Below are 21078 nucleotides of genomic sequence, written 5' to 3' on the forward strand. Positions count from 1 at the left end.
CTTTGAAGTTTGTGGAAATGTGAAATTAATGTAGGAGAATATAACACATTAGATCTGGTAAAAGATAATACAAACAAAAAAACATGTGTTTTCTATTTATTGTTTAGTTCCATCATCTTTGAAATTCAAGAGAAAGGCCACAATATATTGCAGTTTAGGCACAATTTTAATTTTGGCCACTAGACGGCAGCAGTGTGTGTGCAAAGTTTCAGATTGATCCAGTGAAGCATTGCAATACTGGACTATTTTGTTTCAAGTCTGCCCAAATGTGCCAAATTGGTCAATTTATACATTTTCAAGTACATAACTATAGAGAACATACAAAAATGATATGGTAATACAAAATGTAAGTTTACGCATTCCCAGGAATGTCATACATGATGGATCATTAGCTTATACACTAATCTAGATGGCCGGGCGGGGTGGGTGTGGAGCCAGAGAGGGTTCAAACTGTAGAATCCAGTTCTTACATTTGAATATAAAAATGGATTTTATCAAACAAAACTATGCTACATTTTATCTCTGGGACCCTTAGCATGACACATCAGAGCAAGATTACTGAATGGAAGTACATTATTTACCTTCAGAGGTGAATGTATCAAACCAGTTGCCATGATAAGATTTTTGTTGTTGTGCACTCTCCTCAAACAATAGGATGTGGCGCAGTGGTCTAAGGCACTGCATCGCAGTGCTAACTGTGCCACTAGAGATCCTGGTTCGAATCCAGGCTCTGTCGCAGCCGGCCGCGACCGGGAGACTCATGGGCGGCGCACAATTGGCCCAGGGTAGGGGAGGGAATGGGCGGCAGGGATGTAGCTCAGTTGATAGAGCATGGCGTTTGCAACGCCAGGGTTGTGGGTTCGATTCCCATGGGGGGCCAGTATAATAATAAATAAATAAATAAAAAAAATTAAATAAAAAAAAATGGATTCACTAACTGCAAGTCGCTCTGGATAAGAGCGTCTGCTAAATGACTAAAATGTAAATGTAATGGTATTTTTTCACTGTAATAGCTACTGTAAATTGGACAGTGCAGTTCGATTAACAAGAATTTAAGCTTTCTGCCCATATAAGACATGTCTATGTCCTGGAAAGTTTGCTGTTACTTACAACAGTCATGCTAATCACATTAGTGCACGTTAGCTCAACCGTCCTGTATACAGGACACAGATCCCGAAGAGGTTAAGAAAAAAGTATGAGATTCAATACGATCGTGCTTTGTTCACAATTAACAGGCAATGTTTCATTAAAGCATTGTGTGAGGTGAAAAAACACTAAATAGATGTCATAAAAAATACCTCAAAGTTCCCTTTAAATGTTGTATTGTTGCTTTAAAGTCATCCACACCATAGAAATACCACATCATATCTCAAACACAGAATGTAAAAATAAATGTTTATTATAAACTGGGTGGTTCGAGCCCTTAATGCTAATTGGCTGACAACTGTGGTATATCAGACCGTATACCACGGGTACGACAAAACATGTATTTTTAATGCTCTAATCACATTGGTAACCAGTTTATAATAGCAATAAGGCACCTCAGGGGTTTGTGGTATATGGCTAATATCCCACGGCTAAGGGCTGTGTCCAGCCACTCCATGTTGTGCCATGCATAAGAACAGCACTTAGCCGTGGTATATTGGCCATATACCACACCCCCTCGGGCCTTATTGCTTAAATATATAATGAGCATTCAACAGCACTTCAATTTACAGAGCTTTTATAAAACATATTTTCATCTTGTAAGAAAGTTGTGCTATGTATGTACATATGGACCACAGATTCAGGAACCAGACAGTTGAACCATGTCATTTATATGCAGCACATATGGACCACAGATTCAGGAACCAGACAGTTGAACCATGTCATTTATATGCAGCACATATGGACCACAGATTCAGGAACCAGACAGTTGAACCATGTCATTTGTATGTGGCAGAAAGCAATTCAGAAGAATCAGAATCAAAAAGTGATTCAGTAGTAGAAAGTGATTCAGCACCAGAGTGGTCATGGTTACAGGTGGTTACTACAAAGCAGGATCAATGAGTTATCCAGATAACTTGCCTAAATATTCTGAAATAACTTGTTTTATAGAAAGGTCAAGGTATAATAAAACAACCCAAAACACATAGCTATGTTTAGCTTTCTTAATGAACAAGAAAATCAATAGTTATTTCTGGTTGCTTATCAAAGTTAGCATGCTAACTCATTGATCATGCTTTGTAGTATACCCTTCTGGGCTGCATTCAGCAGGACACAACGTTGGCCAACCTTTAGATAGAAATGTGCTATGTATGTTCAGAGTGGTCTGTGGTGGTCTATAGTAGTTCAGAGTGGTCTGTGGTGGTCTATAGTAGTTCAGAGTGGTCTGTGGTGGTCTATAGTAGTTCAGAGTGGTCTGTGGTGGTCTATAGTAGTTCAGAGCGGTCTGTGGTGGTCTATAGTAGTTCAGAGCGTTCTGTGGTGGTCTATAGTAGTTCAGAGTGGTCTGTGGTGGTCTATAGTAGTTCGGAGCGGTCTGTGGTGGTCTATAGTAGTTCAGAGTGGTCTGTGGTGGTCTATAGTAGTTCAGAGCGGTCTGTGGTGGTCTATAGTAGTTCAGAGTGGTCTGTGGTGGTCTATAGTAGTTCAGAGTGGTCTGTGGTGGTCTATAGTAGTTCAGAGCGGTCTGTGGTGGTCTATAGTAGTTCAGAGTGGTCTGTGGTGGTCTATAGTAGTTCAGAGCGGTCTGTGGTGGTCTATAGTAGTTCAGAGTGGTCTGTAGCGGTGTAAGCAGACATCTCCATTGAGGTGTGCCGTCAGGACTGTTCCCTGTGCCCCCCAACGGGCGAGCAGACACCCCATCTCTGGTAACCAGACACCCCGCTGGCCCTGATGCCCCCCCAGCTGCCACACACATATGGAGCCAGACCGGAACACCCCAACCACACTGGAGCCATGGACATCAACCTCCACCAGCCTAGGGAGCGAACACACACACACACACACACACACACACACACACACACACACACACACACACACACACACACACACACACACACACACAAAAACAAACAAACGAGAGAGAGGTTAACATACACAATTATCAGTCTCACCACCACCACTCTCTCTCTACTCCTTTTCTCTAACTACTCCCCCCCTCCTCCCCTCTTCCTGCCTACTCCCCCCCTTCCTGCCTACTCCCCCCCCTTCTCCTCCCTTCCTGCCTACTCCCCCCCTCCCCCCTCCTCCTGCCTACTCCCCCCCCCCCCTTCTCCCTTCTTCCTGCCTACTGCCCTCCTCCTCCCCCCCCTCTTCCTGCCTACTCCCCCCCCTCTTCCTGCCTACTCCCCCCCCTCTTCCTGCCTACTCCCCCCTTTCTCCCCTCTTCCTGCATACTCCCCCCCTCCTCCCCTCTTCCTGCCTACTCCTCCCTCTTCCTGCCTACTCCCCCCCCTTCTCCCTTCTTCCTGCCTACTGCCCTCCTCCTCCCCTCTTCCTGCCTACTCCCCCCCTCTTCCTGCCTACTCCCTTCCCTTCCTGCCTACTCCCCCCCCTTCTCCCCTCTTCCTGCCTACTCCCCCCTTCTCCCCTCTTCCTGCCTACTGCCCTCCTCCTCCCCTCTTCCTGCCTACTCCCCCCCCCCTTCTCCCCTCTTCCTGCCTACTCCCCTCCTCCTCCCCTCTTCCTGCCTACTCCCCCCCCTCCTCCCCTCTTCCTGCCTACTCCCCCCCCTCCCCTCTTCCTGCCTACTCCCCCCCCTCCTCCCCTCTTCCTGCCTACTCCCCCCCTCCTCCTCCTTTCTTCCTGCCTACTCCCCTCCTCCTCCCCATCTTCCTGCCTACTCCCCCCCTCCTCCCCTCTTCCTGCCTACTCCCCTCCTCCTCCTCCTTTCTTCCTGCCTACTCCCCTCCTCCTCCTCCTTTCTTCCTGCCTACTCCCCTCCTCCTCCCCATCTTCCTGCCTACTCCCCCTCTCACCTCCCGGTGCAGGATTTGGGCAGGCCTAGTCTGGTTGCCAGGGCGACGGTGCCAGTCAGAGGGTTGGTGGCGACCAGAGAGAACAGAGCCCCTCCCTCTTCCTCCTCCAGAGCACACAGGGACGGGTGCTGCAGCAGAACAAACAGCACCCCCTGTAGGACGAATGGGGACATGACAAATCAAAATCAAAATGTATGTATTTCTCCAGGTATCAACACACTTCACAGAAAAATATCATTTAAAAAAAGAATAACGAATCAATAAAAACAAGAAACAACCAATAAATCAGGACATCATGACTATACATACCATCACTATACCTACAAAGGTGGACAGAGTTCTACATTATCTCAATTCTCTGTCCTCTCTTGAAGTGTACACTTGTTCACTTCTCTTCATGGACTTAGAAGGAAAGGAGTGTCATAATAAAGATAGTGGACACTCCCTCTAACCCATGGATGGGTTATGGACACTAATGCTTTGTGTGTGTGGGAGAGAGAGTGCACAAGTGCACACAGAAAAAGGGCAGAGAATTGGGCAGTTTGGGACGCAGATACTGGGTGGTTTTGTAGAACGGAGGGGGACATGACAACATCATCACTATTCAGTCAAGGTGGGTTGAGGCTGTTGGTTAGACATGGGGAATCACATGGTGAGAAAACACACAGAACAATGACCAGACACTCTTCTGTTGGTTAGACATGGGGAATCACATGGTGAGAAAACACACAGAACAATGATCAGACACTCTTCTGTTGGTTAGACATGGGGAATTACATGGTGAGAAAACACACAGAACAATGATCAGACACTCTTCTGTTGGTTAGACATGGGGAATCACATGGTGAGAAAACACACAGAACAATGATCAGACACTCTTCTGTTGGTTAGACATGGGGAATCACATGGTGAGAAAACACACAGAACAATGTCCTGTAGGTTCTCTCACACATTATAGTAGGAACTAACACACCCTTTCTGCTACAGATAATACTCACAGTAAATACACACAGTAAATACACACACACACACACACAATAAATACACACACACACTCACGCAGAGGGAGTATCCTCGGAGGCAGGCCGTATCCGTGAAACCGTCTCCCAGAGTGATGCTCCGCAGCAGCTGCCCCGTCGTCACGTTCCTGACACACACACACACACACACACACACACACAGTTAGCAGAGATGATTCTCCCTCAACTGTAAACATATGTTGGAGAAGGCAAAAAAAAACAGATGCTCTTATCCTGAGCGACTTCCAGTCAGTGCATTCAACTAAGATCGGTAAGACAACCACATGTCACAGTCATTGGAAGTAAAATCGTTCTTCGATAAAGCAGCTGTCTGCAAAACCAGTGCAAGTGTCTTGAAAGCCTTTCAATTAGAGCAATGATTCTCCATCCTGGTCCTCGGGACCCAAAGGGGTGTTCTGGCTCTAGAACTACACCGCTTATTCAAATAACCTCAAGGGTGCCCATTTAGGTCCCCAGGACCAGGAAGCACTGAATTAGCTACGGTCTCTTTCTCACCATAGAACAAGATGTCCGCTGTGGGTTGAGCCAATCAGAGCGTCAGTCTGTCCCTCTACCGCAGCCACGGTCCGCACACGCTCAGTAGGACAGACCAGAGACAGGGAGGCTTGCAGCCTGCGAGAGGTCAGAGGTCAGAGAGACAGACACACAGAACACAAACCAGGCCAGACGAGAGAAGACCCTAGTTGCCCGTGGTTACCTGCCGTCCTCTGTGAGTGTGTAGACCTGCAGCGGGGGTGTGGCTGCAGAGTGGGAGGAGCTAACCAGCCTTCGGTTGGACATGCCCACCACCGTCTGGACCTCCCCCTCACACAGCACCGCCTGGGACAGACTGGAGCAGCACAGCACCCTACACACACACACAGGCAGGCAGGCAGGCACACACAGACGCACATGTGTACACACACAAATATTAATAGAAACATTTACAGATGCACATAGACAGAGAAGAGGGAGAGAGAGAGAGAAGAGAGGGAAAGAAGAGAGCGAGAGGGAGAGAAAAGAGAGAGAAAAGAGAGAGGGAGAAGAGAGAGAGAGGCAGAGGAGAGAGAGGCATAGGAGAGAGAGAGAGGCAGAGAAGAGAGAGAGGGGCAGAGAAGAGCGAGAGAGAGGCAGAGAAGAGAGAGGCAGAGAAGAGAGAGGAATAGGAGAGAGAGAGGCAGAGAAGAGAGAGGCAGAGAGAGAGAGAGAGAGAGAGGCAGAGAAGAGAAAGAGAAAGAGAAAGAGAAAGAGAAAGAGAAAGAGAAAGAGAAAGAGAAAGAGAGAGAGAGAGAGAGAGAGAGAGAGAGAGAGAGAGAGAGAGAGAGAGAGAGAGAGAGAGAGAGAGAGAGAGAGAGAGAGAACCTGGCCTCTCTGATTTCCAGCTGTCCCAGAGTCACACAGAGAAGCCCAGGAGCGTCCGGCACAGGAAACACTGACATCACTGACTGTTACACACACACACACACACACACACACACACACACACACACACACACACACACACACACACATTAAACACACAAACATTATGAATGAGAATGCCAAGTGTGCAAAACTGTCATCCAGGCAAAGGGTGGCTAATTGAAGAATCTTAAATATAAAATATATTTTGATTTGTTTAACACTTTTTTTGGTTACTACATGATTCCATATGTGTTATTCAATAGTTTTGATGTCTTCACTATTATTCTACAATGTAGAAAATAGTAAAAATATAGAAAAACCCTTGAATGAGTAGGCGTGTCCAAACTTTTGACTGGTACTGTATATATACACACATACACTACTACTGTATTTAACACAGTTGTTACAGACACGCATTAAACACACAAACACAAAGTTACTTCTATGAAACCTGTTTTTGATTTGTCATTATGGGGTACTGTATATACTGTATGTAGATTGATGAGGGGGGGAAAAACTATTTCATCCATTTTAGAATAAGGCTGTAATGTAACAAAATGTGGAAAAATAGAATACTTTCCGAATGCACTGTATGTATGTATGTATGTATGTATGTATGTATGTATGTATGTATGTGTACACACACACAACTACTTCTGTATTTAACAGTTGTTACACACACACGCATTAAACACACAAACACCCATAAACAATATAAAACTCACAGTTGTTCCACACACAGACACACACACACAGACACACACACACAGACACACACACACAGACACACACACACAAAGTTACTTCTATGAAGGTCCAGGTGTGCAGTCGTCTCCAGTGTGGGGGGGTGATCTGACCCCAAACACACACCTCCCACTCTCCTGCCACCGCCACACACACCCCTACTGACGGCCACGACACACAGCACACATCCACCAGGCTGCCTCCTGCAGGGGACTACACACACACACACACACACCAGAATATTATTACACACGCTGAGACATTATTCTCTGAAGTGAGTTGTGACATGGATGTTGAAATACACAACAGTGACATCACGGTATTGACCTTCAGTGTGTATGAGAGGTTTAAGACACTCTCCTCTCTCATCCTATCCTTCCTCTCCTCCTCTTCCCTCCTCTCCTCCTCTTCCCTCATCTCCTCCTCTTCCCTCATCTCCTCCTCTTCCCTCATCTCCTCCTCTTCCCTCATCTCCTCCTCTTCCCTCATCTCCTCCTCTATTGCCTCTCCTCTCTCCTCCTCCTCCCATCTCTCCTCTTCTGTGGCCTGTCTGGTTGAGTGGAGAGAGGGAGCTGGCTGGGGTAGAAGCTGAGGAGGGGGCGTATTTGGGGTTGGAGGGAGAGTCTGGGGCAGTAGTGGAGGAGCGGGCTGGAGCAACAGTTGGGGCAGGGAATGAACCAGGCTGGGGCGGCAGGGAGCGACGGAGGGAGGGGAGGAGGAGAGAGAGATGGCAGGAGAGGGGCAGGGAGAGAGGGAGGGAGGAGACAGAGCTTGGGTGGAGGGACTATAGGGGAAGGGGAGGGTCAGAGTGGGGGGGCAGGGAGCGCAGGAGAGGGGGAGGGTCAGAGTGGGGGGGCAGGGAGCGCAGGAGAGGGGGAGGGGCAGAGTGGGGGGCCAGGGAGCGCAGGAGAGGGGGAGGGGCAGAGTGGGGGGGCAGGGAGCGCAGGAGAGGGGGAGGGGCAGAGTGGGGGAGCAGGGAGCGCAGGAGAGGGGGAGGGGCAGAGTGGGGGGGCAGGGAGCGCAGGAGAGGGGGAGGGGCAGAGTGGGGGGGCTGGGAGCGCAGGAGAGGGGGAGGGGCAGAGTGGGGAGGCAGGGAGCGCAGGAGAGGGGGAGGGGCAGAGTGGGGGGGCAGGGAGCGCAGGAGAGGGGGAGGGTCACCGCCCCTAAAGAAGGTAATTGAGGGCTGTCAGGGAGAGAGAGGGGTATGTCAGGGTTAGGGCTCAAGGGGTTAGGGGTCAAGAGGTTAGGGGTCATCCCTAAGGAAGGTAAGGGGGGGCTGGAGGAGAGGGGAAAGGAGAGGGTGTGTCCGTGAGGGGTGTGGCTGGTTAGGGAGGGGCTAAGGAGGAGCAGGGAGGGGCTGGGGGGGACAGCACACTCTGCATCTGTCTCCGTCCGAAGGGCAGGACATTTGGTAAGGCAGTCGATAGAGAACTCCGTAGGGCACGTAGAAGGGCACTTAGGATCTGTCTTTGTGTGGAAGGATGGACACTCCGTAGTGCACTTGGTAAGGCACTCGGTAGGGCACTCGGTCTCTGTTTCAGTGCGAAGGGAAGGGCCTTCAGCAGGGAGTAGGCCTGTCTGCTGGTCTACTGAAGGAAAGTCTGTAGACTGGCCTACTAAAACGGTAAGCTGATGGTCTGTAGACTGATGGCCTATAGGCTGGTCTACAGGGTGGTCTGTAGACTGATGGCCTATAGGCTGGTCTACAGGGTGGTCTGTAGACTGATGGCCTATAGGCTGGTCTACAGGGTGGTCTGTAGACTCATGGCTTATAGGCTGGTCTACAGGGTGGTCTGTAGACTGGCAAACTGAATGGTACTCTGAATGGAGGTCTGTAGACAGGCCTAGTGAGTCTGTAGACTGCTGGTCTATAGGGTGGTCTGTAAGATGCTGGCCTATTGATCTATCTATAGACTGTTCTACTGATTCTACCGGAGCGACCCAGTCTGTGACAGGAGGGGTGAGGCTGAGAGAGATGGGCTCGGACGTAGGCGCTTTAGACGTCAGACCGCCCGTGTCACCGTGGAGACCGTGGACCGAGTCTTTGCCGCGGCGACGACGCATGTTGTAAGGGGAGAAGGGTTCCGGTTCAGGGACGGCAACGGCAGACGAGGCGCGTAGCTTCTGGAGCTTTAGCCGTCCGAACTGGTCGTCGGGGAGATGGAAATCCTGGAGGTCAAAGGTTGAGATGACGCGGCCCAGACTCCCAGGGTGCACTGCTGGTCCTCCAGGGGAGAGGGAGGGGAGAGAGTAGGGCAGGAGGAGGGACCTCACACTCTCTACACACAGACAGAACACATGGACAGAACACACAGACAGAACACATGGACAGAACAACACAGACAGAACAACACAGACAGAACACTTGGACAGAACAACACAGACAGAACAACACGGACAGAACAACACGGACAGAACAACACAGACAGAACACACAGACAGAACACATGGACAGAACAACACAGACAGAACAACACAGACAGAACACATGGACAGAACAACACGGACAGAACACATGGACAGAACAACACAGACAGAACACATGGACAGAACAACACAGACAGAACACATGGACAGAACAACACGGACAGAACACATGGACAGAACAACACAGACAGAACACATGGACAGAACAACACAGACAGAACAACACAGACAGAACACTTGGACAGAACAACACAGACAGAACAACACGGACAGAACAACACAGACAGAACACACAGACAGAACACATGGACAGAACAACACAGACAGAACACCACAGACAGAACACCACAGACAGAACACCACAGACAGAACACATGGACAGAACAACACAGACAGAACAACACAGACAGAACAACACAGACAGAACAACACAGACAGAACACATGGACAGAACACACAGACAGAACACACGGACAGAACAACACAGACAGAACAACACAGACAGAACACATGGACAGAACAACACAGACAGAACAACACAGACAGAACACATGGACAGAACAACACAGACAGAACACATGGACAGAACAACACAGACAGAAAGGATGAAAATGTTAGTTGATAAGTGAAGTCATACTGAAAGGTAAAAACCTTCAGATACACCACAGACACGGCTCAGTCCCACCTTTGCGCTGCTTTGGTGTGTGAATGAGGGGAGAGCCACAGCTCCTTCTGAAGATGGGATAAAGCTGTTCCTCCACACCTCCAGAGAGAGGCCAGCACTCCGGACCTCCACCGCCAGGGAGAGGCTGTGAGGCTAGGTTAAGAGTGGCCGGGGTCTGGGTGTTGTCTGGGCCTGGTGCTGGAGGTTCCGAGTCCAAACTTAGAGAGCGGCCCAGTCTCGGCCTCCTTCCTCTCCCTCGCCTCCTCCGGCCTCTGATAGGCCGAACACTGCAGGCTCTGGAAGGTAAACACTCACTCTGATTGGTCCCCGACTCCGAGGTAAGCATCTGATTGGCTGATGGCCCCTCGACTGATGTGTGATTGGTCTGTGAGTTGGAGGGTTGTGCTAGTGAGTCTGAGAGTGTGTGTGTGTTGGACGTCCGGCCCCTGCTCCTTCTGTGGCGCCCCCTGTTGAGCTGGTTCAGAATGATGGCCTGCAGGTCTCTGAAAGTAGCATTAATAAACACGTTACATTAGATTTGTAAACCACACACACACACACACGAGACAGAGCAGGCTCACACATGGACACACCCTCACATTCAAATTACAGAAATAGAAATGCCAAATTCAACTAGATTCAGCCACGGGATGGATGTACTGCCAAATTCTCTAAAACAACGTTGGAGGCGGCTTATAGTAGATAAATGAATATAAAATTCTCTGGCAACAGCTCTGGTGGACTTGAAAACTTGAGACATCTGTGGCATTGTGTTGTGTGACAAAACTGCACATTTTAGTGTGGCCTTTTATTGTCCCCAGCACAAGGTGCACCTGTGTAATGATCAAGCTTCTTGATATGCCACACCTGTCAGGTGGATGGACTATCTTGGCAAAGGAGAAATGCTCACTAACAGGGATGTAAACATATTTGTGTACAAAATTTGAGATAAATAAGCTTTTTGTGCATATGGAACATTTCTGGGATATTTTATTTCAGCTCATGAAACATGGGACCAACACTTTACATGTTGCGTTTATATTTTTGTTCAGTGTAGTTAGCTGGTCCATACATCAAAAGTAGCAGAGAGCCTACTCTGGAAATTTGACTTGTAGAGTCCAAAAATCCAAAAGGGTACTTTGATTTTAAAAAATTATGTTGAAAAAATTAAATGTGGAAATTTGTATTTCAGAATCTAGACATACTCCAAAAGCACACTATTAGGAGTATAATGACTCCAAGATGTTGTCTGTATCATGTACGGTTCACGGATCATAGGGTCTTACAGGAGGCAGGTATAGAGCTACCGCTTACAAGGAACGGCACACGGACGAATACAAGAAAGGTCGCTACGACCTCCGACGAGACATCAAACATGAAAAAGGACAGTATAGGAGGAAGGTGGAATCCTATTACACCGGCTCCGACGCTCATCGGACTACAATGGGAAACCCAGCTGTGAGATGCCCAGTGACGCGGAACTCCCAAACGAGCCAAATGCCTTTTATGCTCGCTTCGAGGAAAACAACACTTGCATGAAAGCCCCTGTTGCTCCAGATGACTGTGTGATCTTGCACTCAGGTTAAAAACAATTGCAAGGCCGCCGGGCCAGACGGAACACCAGGGCGCAGTCTCAGAGCATGCGCAGACCAGATGGCAAGTGTCTTCACAGACATTTTCAATCTCTCCTTGTCCCGGTCTGTAATCCCAACATGTTTCAAGCTGACCACCATTGTCAGCGTTCAACACCATAATTCCCTCTAAGCTCATCACCAAGCTGGGGACCCTGGGACTGAACACCTCCCTCTGCAACTGGATCCTGGACTTCCTGACGGGCCGGCCCGAGGTGATGAGGGTAGGCCACAACACCTCTGCCACAGTGACCCTCAACACAGGGGCACCTCAGGGGTGTGTGCTTAGTCACCTCCTGTACTCCCTGTTCATCCACGACTGCGTGGCCACGCACAACTCCAACACAATCGTCAAGTTTGCTGACGACACGACGGTGGCAGGCCTGATCACCTACGGTGATGACACAGCCTACAGGGATGAGATCAGAGACTTAGCAGTGTGGTCAGGACAACAGCCTCTCCCTCAACGTGAGTAACGCCAAGGAGCTGATCGTGGACTACAAGAGAAAGAGGGGGGAGTTTTAAGTTCCTTTTGGCGTCCACATCACTTAACATGGTCCTCTCGCACCTGCAGAGTCGTGACGAGGGGCACAACAGCGCTTCTTCCCCCTCAGGCATCTGAAAAGATTTGGCATGGGCCCTCGGATCCTCAAAATGTCCTACAGCTACACCATCGAGAGCACCTTGACTGGCTGCATCACCGCTTGGTATGGCAAATGCACCGCCCTCGACCGCAAAGCGCTACAGAGGGCGGTGCGGATGGCCCAGTACATCACTGGGACTGAGCTCCCTGCCGTCCAGGACCTCTATATCAGGCGTCAGAGGAAGGCCCGAAAAATTACCGATGACTTTAGCCACCCAAGCAATAGACTTCACTCTGCTACCGTCCGGCAAACAGTACCGGGCACCCCTAAGCCATAAGACTGCATTGATCCGATCTTGCACTGACTCTATGCACACGCACAAGACTACAGGTAACTGCCCAAATAATGGAAAAGCCATTAATGAGGGATGAAGTATATTGAAAGCAGGTGCTTCCACACAGGTGTGGTTCCTGACTTAATTAAGCAATTAACATCCCATCATGCTTAGGGTCATGCTGGGCAGGCCATTATTTTGGCTACCATGGCTATGCCTTCACAGGATGACAATACCCCCATCCACAGGGCATGAATGGTCACTAAATGGTTTGATGAGCAGGAAACTGATGTAAACCATATGCCATGACCGTCTGTCACCAGATTTTTTTTGTTGTTGTTGTCGTCATTTAGCAGACGCTCTTATCCAGAGCGACTTACAGTTAGTGAGAGCATACATTTTTCATACTGGCCCCCCGTGGGAATCGAACCCACAACCCTGGCATTGTAAGCACCATGCTCTACCAACTGAGCTACAGGAGGCCAACCCAATTGAACCCTTATGGGAGATTTTGGAGCGGCGCCTGAGACAGCGTTTTCCATCACCATCAACAAACCAAATGATGGAATTTCTCGTGGACGAATGGTTTCGCATCCCTCCAGTAGAGCTCCAGACACTTGTAGAATCTATGCCAAGACGCACTGAAGATGTCCTGGTGGCCTAAGCTTTATGTTGGGGTTTCCTTTATTGTGGCAGTTACCTGTATATCAACTACTACAGTTCTCTACTTATATAAATAATGTATATAACACAACATATAACTTATATAACCATATATACAGGACCAGTCAAAAGTTTGGACACGCCTACTCATTCAAGGGTTTTTCTTTATTTTTACTATTTTCTACATTGTAGAATAATAGTGACGACATCAAAACTATGAAATAAAACATATGGAATCATGTAGTAACCCCCCAAAAAAGTGTTACACAAACAAAATACATTTTATATTATTCAAAGTAGCCACCCTTTGCCTTGATGACAGCTTTGCACGCTCTACAATGTAGATAATAGTAAAAATAAAGAGAAACCCTTGAAGGAGTAGGCGTGTCCAAACTTTTGACTGGTCCTGTAATTCGAGGACTGTAGCCTAGGGGCTTTAACATGCCCTAGACCTAGGCTACACAGGTAACCTATAACAGAACTATTTCACTTCTGAACCACGAAATATACATTTTCAAGACAAGACATGAATTTCATTGATTTAATCATTTAACGTTTACATTTTAGTTTCATTGATAAAGAGTTTTGTCTTGGAAAACATGAATTTATCTCAAATGCTCACATGAGATCTGCATGAAAACAAGGCACATTAAAGATGTTCTGGCTCAACGCCCTATTAAGACACTACGTTGGTGTTTCCTTTATTTTGCCAGTTACTTGCATATATTTATATTTACATTCACACACACTATCTCTCACAATCCCACACATATTCACTGCATACGCACGCACAGACACACACACTTTCACACTCATCATATGCTGCTGCTAGTCTGTTCTTTAATTTACACTTATTATTATCGATCCCGATGCCTAGTAACTTTACCCTGCCTTCATCTATACAGAAGTTTACATACACTTAGGTTGGAGTCATTAAAACCCGGTTTTCAACCACTCCACAAATGTCTTGTTAACAAACTATAGTTTTGGCAAGTCGGTTAGGACATCTACTTTGTGCATGACACAAGTAATTTTTCCAACAATTGTTTACAGACAGATTATTTCACTTATAATTCACTGTATCACAATTCCAGTGGGTCAGAAGTTTACATACACTAAGTTGACTGTGCCTTTAAACAGCTTGGAAAATTACAGAAAATGATGACATGGCTCTAGAAGGTTCTAATAGGCTAATTGCCATAATTTGAGTCAATTGGAGGTGTACCTGTGGATGTATTTCAAGGCCTACCTTCGAACTCAGTTCCTCTTTGCTTGACATCATGGGAAAATCTAAAGAAATCAGCAAAGACCTCAGAAAGAAAATTGTAGACCTCCACAAGTCTGGTTCATCCTTGGGAGCAATTTCCAAACACCTGAAGGTACCACGTTCATCTGTACAAACAATAGTATGCAAGTATAAACACCATGGGACCACACAGTCGTCATACCGCTCAAGAAGGAGATGCGTTCTGTCTCCTAGAGATGAACGTACTTTGGTGCGAAAAGTGCAAATCAATCCCAGAACAACAGCAAAGGACCCTGTGAAGATGCTGGAGGAAACAGGTACAAAAGTATCTATATCCACAGTAGAACGACTCCTATATCGATTTAACCTGAAAGGCCGCTCAGCAAGGAAGAAGCCACTGCCCAAAACCGCCATAAAAAAGCCAGACTACGGTTTGCAACTGCACATGGGGACAAAGATTGTACTTTTTGGAGAAATGTCCTCTGGTCTGATGAAACAAAAATAGAACTGTTTGGCCATAATGACCATCGTTATGTTTGGAGGAAAAAGGGGGTTGCTTGCAAGCCGAAGAACACCATCCCAACCGTGAAGCACGGGGTGGCAGCATCATGCTGTGGGGGTGCTTTGCTGCAGGAGGGACTGGTGCACTTCACAAAATAGACGGCATCATGAGGAAGGAAAATTATGTGGATATATTGAAGCAACATCTCAAGACATCAGTCAGGAAGTTAAAGCTTGGTCGCAAATGGGTCTTCCAAATGGACAATGACCCCAAGCATACTTCCAAAGTGTGGCAAAATGGCTTAAGGACAACAAAGTCAAGGTATTGGAGTGGCCATCACAAAGCTCTGACCTCAATCCTGTAGAAACTTTGTGGGCAGAACTGAAAAAGCGTGTGTCCGAGCAAGGAGGCCTACTAACCTGACTCAGTTACACCAGCTCTGTCACTGTCAGGAGGAATGGGCCAAAATTCACTCAACTTATTGTGGGAAGCTTGTGGAAGGCTACACGAAACGATTGACCCAAGTTAAAAAAATTTAAAGGCAGTGCTACCAAATACTAATTGAGTGTATGTAAACATCTGACCCACTGGGAATGTGATGAAATAAATAGAAACTGAAATAAATCATTCTCTCTACTATTATTCTGACATTTCACATTCTTAAAATAAAGTGGTGATTCTAACTGACCTAAAATAGGGAATTTTTACTAGGATTAAATGTCAGGAGTAGTGAAAAACTGAGTTTAAATGTATTTGGCTAAGGTGTATGTAAACTTCTGACTTCAACTGTATACAGTGAGGGAAAAAAGTATTTGATCTCCTGCTGATTTTGTATGTTTGCCCACTGACAAAGACATGATCAGTCTGTAATTTTAATGGTAGGTTTATTTGAACAGTGAGAGACAGAATAACAACAAAAAAATCCAGAAAAACGCATGTCAAAAATGTTATAAATGTATTTGCATTTTAATGAGGGAAATAAATATTTGACCCCTCTGCAAAACATGACTTAGTACTTGGTGGCAAAACCCTTGTTGGCAATCACAGAGGTCAGACGTTTCTTGTAGTTGGCCACTAGGTTTGCACACATCTCAGGAGGGATTTTGTCCCACTCCTCTTTGCAGATCTTCTCCAAGTCATTAAGGTTTCGAGCCTGACGTTTGGCAACTCGAACCTTCAGCTCCCTCCACAGATTTTCTATGGGATTAAGATCTGGAGACTGGCTAGGCTACTCCAGGACCTTAATGTGCTTCTTCTTGAGCCACTCCTTTGTTGCCTTGGCCATGTGTTTTGGGTCATTGTCATGCTGTAATACCCATCCACGACCCATTTTCAATGCCCTGGCTGAGGGAAGGAGGTTCTCACCCAAGATTTGACGGTACATGGCGCCGTCCATCGTCCCTTTGATGCGGTGAAGTTGTCCTGTCCCCTTAGCAGAAAAACACACCCAAAGCATAATGTTTCCACCTCCATGTTTGACGGTGGGGATGGTGTTCTTGGGGTCATAGGCAGCATTCCTCCTCCTCCAAACACGGCGAGTTGAGTTGATGCCAAAGAGCTCAATTTTGGTCTCATCTGACCACAACACTTTCACCCAGTTCTCCTCTGAATCATTCAGATGTTCATTGGCAAACTTCAGACGGGCCTGTATATGTGCTTTCTTGAGCAGGGGGACCTTGCGGGCACTGCAGGATTTCAGTCCTTCACGGCGTAGTGTGTTACCAATTGTTTTCTTGGTGACTATGGTCCCAGCTGCCTTGAGATCATTGACAAGATCCTCCTGTGTAGTTCTGGGCTGATTCCTCACCGTTCTCATGATCGTTGCAACTCCACGAGGTGAGATCTTGCATGGAGCCCCAGGCCGAGGGAGATTGACAGTTCTTTTGTGTTTCTTCCATTTGCGAATAATCGCACCAACTGTTGTCACCTTCTCACCAAGCTGCTTGATGATGGTCTTGTAGCCCATTCCAGCCTTGTGTAGGTCTACAATCTTGTCCCTGACATCCTTGGAGAGCTCTTTGGTCTTGGCCTTGGTGGAGAGTTTGGAATCTGATTGATTGATTGCTTCTGTGGACTGGTGTCTTTTATACAGGTAACAAGCTGAGATTAGGAGCACACTCTTAAACGGAGTGCTCCTAATCTCAGCTTGTTACCTGTATAAAAAGACACCTGGGAGCCAGAAATCTTTCTGATTGAGAGAGGGTCAAATACTTATTTCCCTCATTAAAATGCAAATCAATTTATAACATTTTTGACAAGCGTTTTTCTGGATTTTTTTGTTGTTATTCTGTCTCTCACTGTTCAAATAAACCTACCATTAAAATTATAGACTGATCATTTCTTTGTCAGTGGGCAAACATACAAAATCAGCAGGGGATCAAATACTTTTTTCCCCTCACTGTATCTACCTCGTACCTCTGCACAGTGATCTGGTACTGGTACTCCCTGTATATAGCTGCACAGTGATCTTGTACTGGTACTCCCTGTATATAGCTGCACAGTGATCTGGTACTGGTACTCCCTGTATATAGCTGCACAGTGATCTGGTACTGGTACTCCCTGTATATAGCTGCACAGTGATCTTGTACTGGTACTCCCTGTATATAGCTCCACATTGATCTGGTACTGGTGCTCCCTGTATATAGCTGCACAGTGATCTGGTACTGGTACTCCCTGTATATAGCTGCACAGTGATCTGGTACTGGTACTCCCTGTATATAGCTCCACAGTGATCTGGTACTGGTACTCCCTGTATATAGCAGCACAGTGATCTGGTACTGGTACTCCCTGTATATAGCTGCACAGTGATCTGGTACTGGTACTCACTGTATATAGCTGCACAGTGATCTGGTACTGGTACTCCCTGTATATAGCTGCACAGTGATCTGGTACTGGTACTCCCTGTATATAGCTGCACAGTGATCTGGTACTGGTACTCCCTGTATATAGCTGCACAGTGATCTGGTACTGGTACTGGTAATATTTTCATCCCACCCTGGCGTGGAACCACTCTAGCAACCTGTGGCTCTGAGAAGAGGCCATGCGTAGCCGTCTTGTGGTTCTGACGTAGTCCTCCACAATAGAATAGAGAACAATGCAATCAAGTAGAATAGAACAGTAATAGATATTAAAAGCGACCACTAACCTGTGGCTCTGTGAGGAGGCCATGCGTCTTGTGGTTCTGATGTAGTATTCTACAGGGAACGGCAGACCTTCCACCAGAGTGCACGAGTCCAGTGCACCCCCAGTGTCACACAGCGACAGGTCACACAACCCAACGGCCCCTAACTCTGAGGCGCCCACAGCTCCTGAATCACCTCCCTCTTCTCTCTCTTTCTCTCCATCTCTCCTCAGGTTCACCCCTTCCTTCTCTATCTCCTTCTGTCCATATTTCCTCTGTTCTTCTCTCTCCTCTCCAGCTCTCCTTTCCTTCATTGCCTCTTTATCTGGAGTTTCCCTCTCCTCCTCCTCCTTTCCCTTCTCTCCCTCCTCCTCCTCTTTCTCTGTCCGTGCGTCCGGCTCCAGTCCATCCTCGCTGGTCTCCGTGTCATACCTCGACCCTGCCCGTCCCCCCTCGCCGCCCTGGGCCCTCCCCCTCCGCTCCCAGCGCTGCCGGCTTCTCCGTGACCTCAGCCGGAGGGAGGGGCTTCGTCTGTGACCCCCTGCCGGGTCAGGGTTAAGGTCAGGGGTCCGAGGGCAAGAGTCATCGACAGAGAGGAGGAAGCGGACGGACGGACTCCTCCACCTGGGGTTCTCAGATTCCACCAGACACGATGCCGCCACAGTCGAATCTGGACACACACACATTACAACGTCATTCCCAATACACATTACAACCTGAACCCACACACTACCACCTTAATGATATCATAGTGGTAAGCTCAAATATGCTAACGTCAAAAAACTATTTACACCACTTAGTTTCTAATACAGGCAGACTGACCTCCAGCGAGGCCTAGTGGTGAGGCCGAACCTGGGGCTGTCCTAGCAGGGCTAACCAGGGAGAGGGAGGGTAGAGCTGGGTTGGGAGAGGTGCTGGCTGTGCCTGGGTCTGTCTGGTCCTGGAGGTTCTGCTCAGAAATCCGGCTCCTCACATGCTTCCGCACGGCATCTGAACGCTCAGCTCGCTGTGTGTGTGTGTGTGTGTGTGTGTAGGGGGGATAATGTACATCAATGTTGGCAAACACATGTGCAGTAACACACACACACACACAACACAGATAGCATCACAATCATGACTGATTACTACACACACTAACCTAACCCCACCAGTGCATGCCCCCCTCCCCTCCCATCCCCACACACACTTGCTGACGCCTTTAGACACAGTATTTCTCACCTGTAATCTCTGCACTGTCCTGGAGTACTCCCTCTGTAGTAGGGCCAGTTTCCGCCTCAACTGGGACACATACAAGTGTAAACACACACACTTACCAAGCTACTTGAGAAGGAAGGTAGGCCTAGCTACATTACATTTTAAGATAGCTTACACAGGGCCCTACTATATGTCAATAATACACCTACCTTCTCCTTGTCATCGCAATGGAGCACGCTCTCCAAATTATCCTCCATTCTTGTCACGCGATCCTAACGGTCACCTTTGACAGTTAGTTAACACACAAGAGACGTTTTCCAAAAAACAATAGATTTAGCAAGTGAACAAGCCTACAAGTCACAGAATCATAGCTAGCGTTAGCTGACAAACTAGCTAGCTAACTAGTGTTAGTTGGCAAATTACTTTAACTAGCTGACATTTTCAGAATATTAGCTTGTAGCTACAGTCTTAATACAATATAATCTTTGGATAAACGTACGATTCAAAGCCATTTGTTTCTATATTTATCGGCGTCAATACGCTAGTAAATCACGTTTGACTAAGGAAGGATTTCAATCCATTCGCTGTTTTTTCTGGTTCAGTCAATGAACAAAGCAGACCAGACCCAGCTGGTATCGCATTGGTGTCTATGGGAGAGCCACCCTGTTAAGGAGACCTGAACTGATCATTTTTTTAAATGGTAAACGGCCTGAGTGAACTATATTTATTTATCCCCCATTTTTGTCCAAACTCTCCCGCGACTTCACGGTCCAGACAAGACCAGTGGATAACCGAAAATGCAACCGCCGATTCACTGCCGCATTACACTGACTGCTTCTCAGAAGGAAGGACTGCGAGGGTGGAGTATATCTTCTTCTTCTTTGGTATCATGGTGTTCACACATTGTTTGTGCATGCTGCCACCTACTGTGCGGTGGTGTGTGTTCAATCACGTTACATTTGTGATACAAACAAATAAAACAGAGGTAGAAAAGATTGCAACCCCAACCAACCCTACACCTGTATAACACAGAGGAGGCTGGTGGAGGAGCTATAGGAGGACGGGCTCATTGTAATGGCTGGAATGGAATAAATGGGACGTTATCAAACATATAGAAACCACAGCTGTGTTCGAATACCCATACTAACATACTGTATAGTACAAACTTAATGAGTAGATGCTACATTTTAGTTCATTTTAGTATATTGTAAACGAACGGTATCCTTTCAGTTGACCGTACTAGCGCTTCGTCTGTCTACCGGAAGTTGATGCTGTTGCTATGCAACCTCTTGCTAGCTTGTTAGCATAATAATGTATAGCTAGACATTTTACGATTTCGGGTGTGTTCGTAAATTCAATCTGGAGTGCCATAGTGCGCTCAGAGTGTTGTCAGATTGTCCGTTCGTAAATGCAGAGCTTCTGACCGAGGAGTAGGTTGATCCGAGCGTTCTGACCTCACAACGGCAGTCAAGCACCCAAGCTAACTGGCTAACGTTGGCTAGCTTGCTAGCTACTTCCAGATACAAATGAGAGAACACCTCACTCTGACCATTTTACTCGCCCTAGCAGAGCTGGTTAGA

At 47.3% G+C, this 21078-nt stretch overlaps 1 protein-coding gene across 1 annotated transcript; it reads right to left on the reverse strand.

The window, feature by feature from the left end:
- Nucleotides 1–1383: 1383 nt before the first annotated feature.
- palb2 (partner and localizer of BRCA2) lies at nt 1384–20250 on the reverse strand. The gene is made up of 16 exons (XM_084198830.1): nt 19998–20250; nt 19708–19781; nt 19523–19582; nt 19127–19310; nt 18329–18974; nt 10539–10726; nt 10245–10421; nt 7874–9411; nt 7460–7510; nt 7193–7345; nt 6347–6429; nt 5703–5852; nt 5501–5617; nt 5025–5112; nt 3966–4117; nt 1384–2962 (listed from the first exon to the last, which is right to left on the reverse strand). Exons 2-16 carry the CDS (start codon nt 19753–19755, stop codon nt 2752–2754), a joined length of 3846 nt encoding a protein of 1281 aa, XP_084054956.1. The 5' UTR covers nt 19756–19781; nt 19998–20250; the 3' UTR covers nt 1384–2751.
- Between the last annotated feature and the right edge of the window lie 828 nt (nt 20251–21078).

The sequence above is a fragment of the Coregonus lavaretus genome (genome assembly GCF_964263955.1).
Source record: "Coregonus lavaretus genome assembly, contig: HAP1_SCAFFOLD_79, whole genome shotgun sequence".
NCBI lineage: Eukaryota > Metazoa > Chordata > Actinopteri > Salmoniformes > Salmonidae > Coregonus > Coregonus lavaretus.

Coding starts and splice junctions, on each gene's coding strand:
- palb2 (XM_084198830.1), bottom strand. CDS start 19,755: ATGGAGGATAATTTGGAGAGCGTGCTCCATTGCGATGACAAGGAGAAG. Junction 19,583..19,707: donor ATTGCGATGACAAGGAGAAG/GTAGGTGTATTA, acceptor TATGTGTCCCAG/TTGAGGCGGAAACTGGCCCT. Junction 18,975..19,126: donor ACCACTAGGCCTCGCTGGAG/GTCAGTCTGCCT, acceptor GTGTGTGTCCAG/ATTCGACTGTGGCGGCATCG.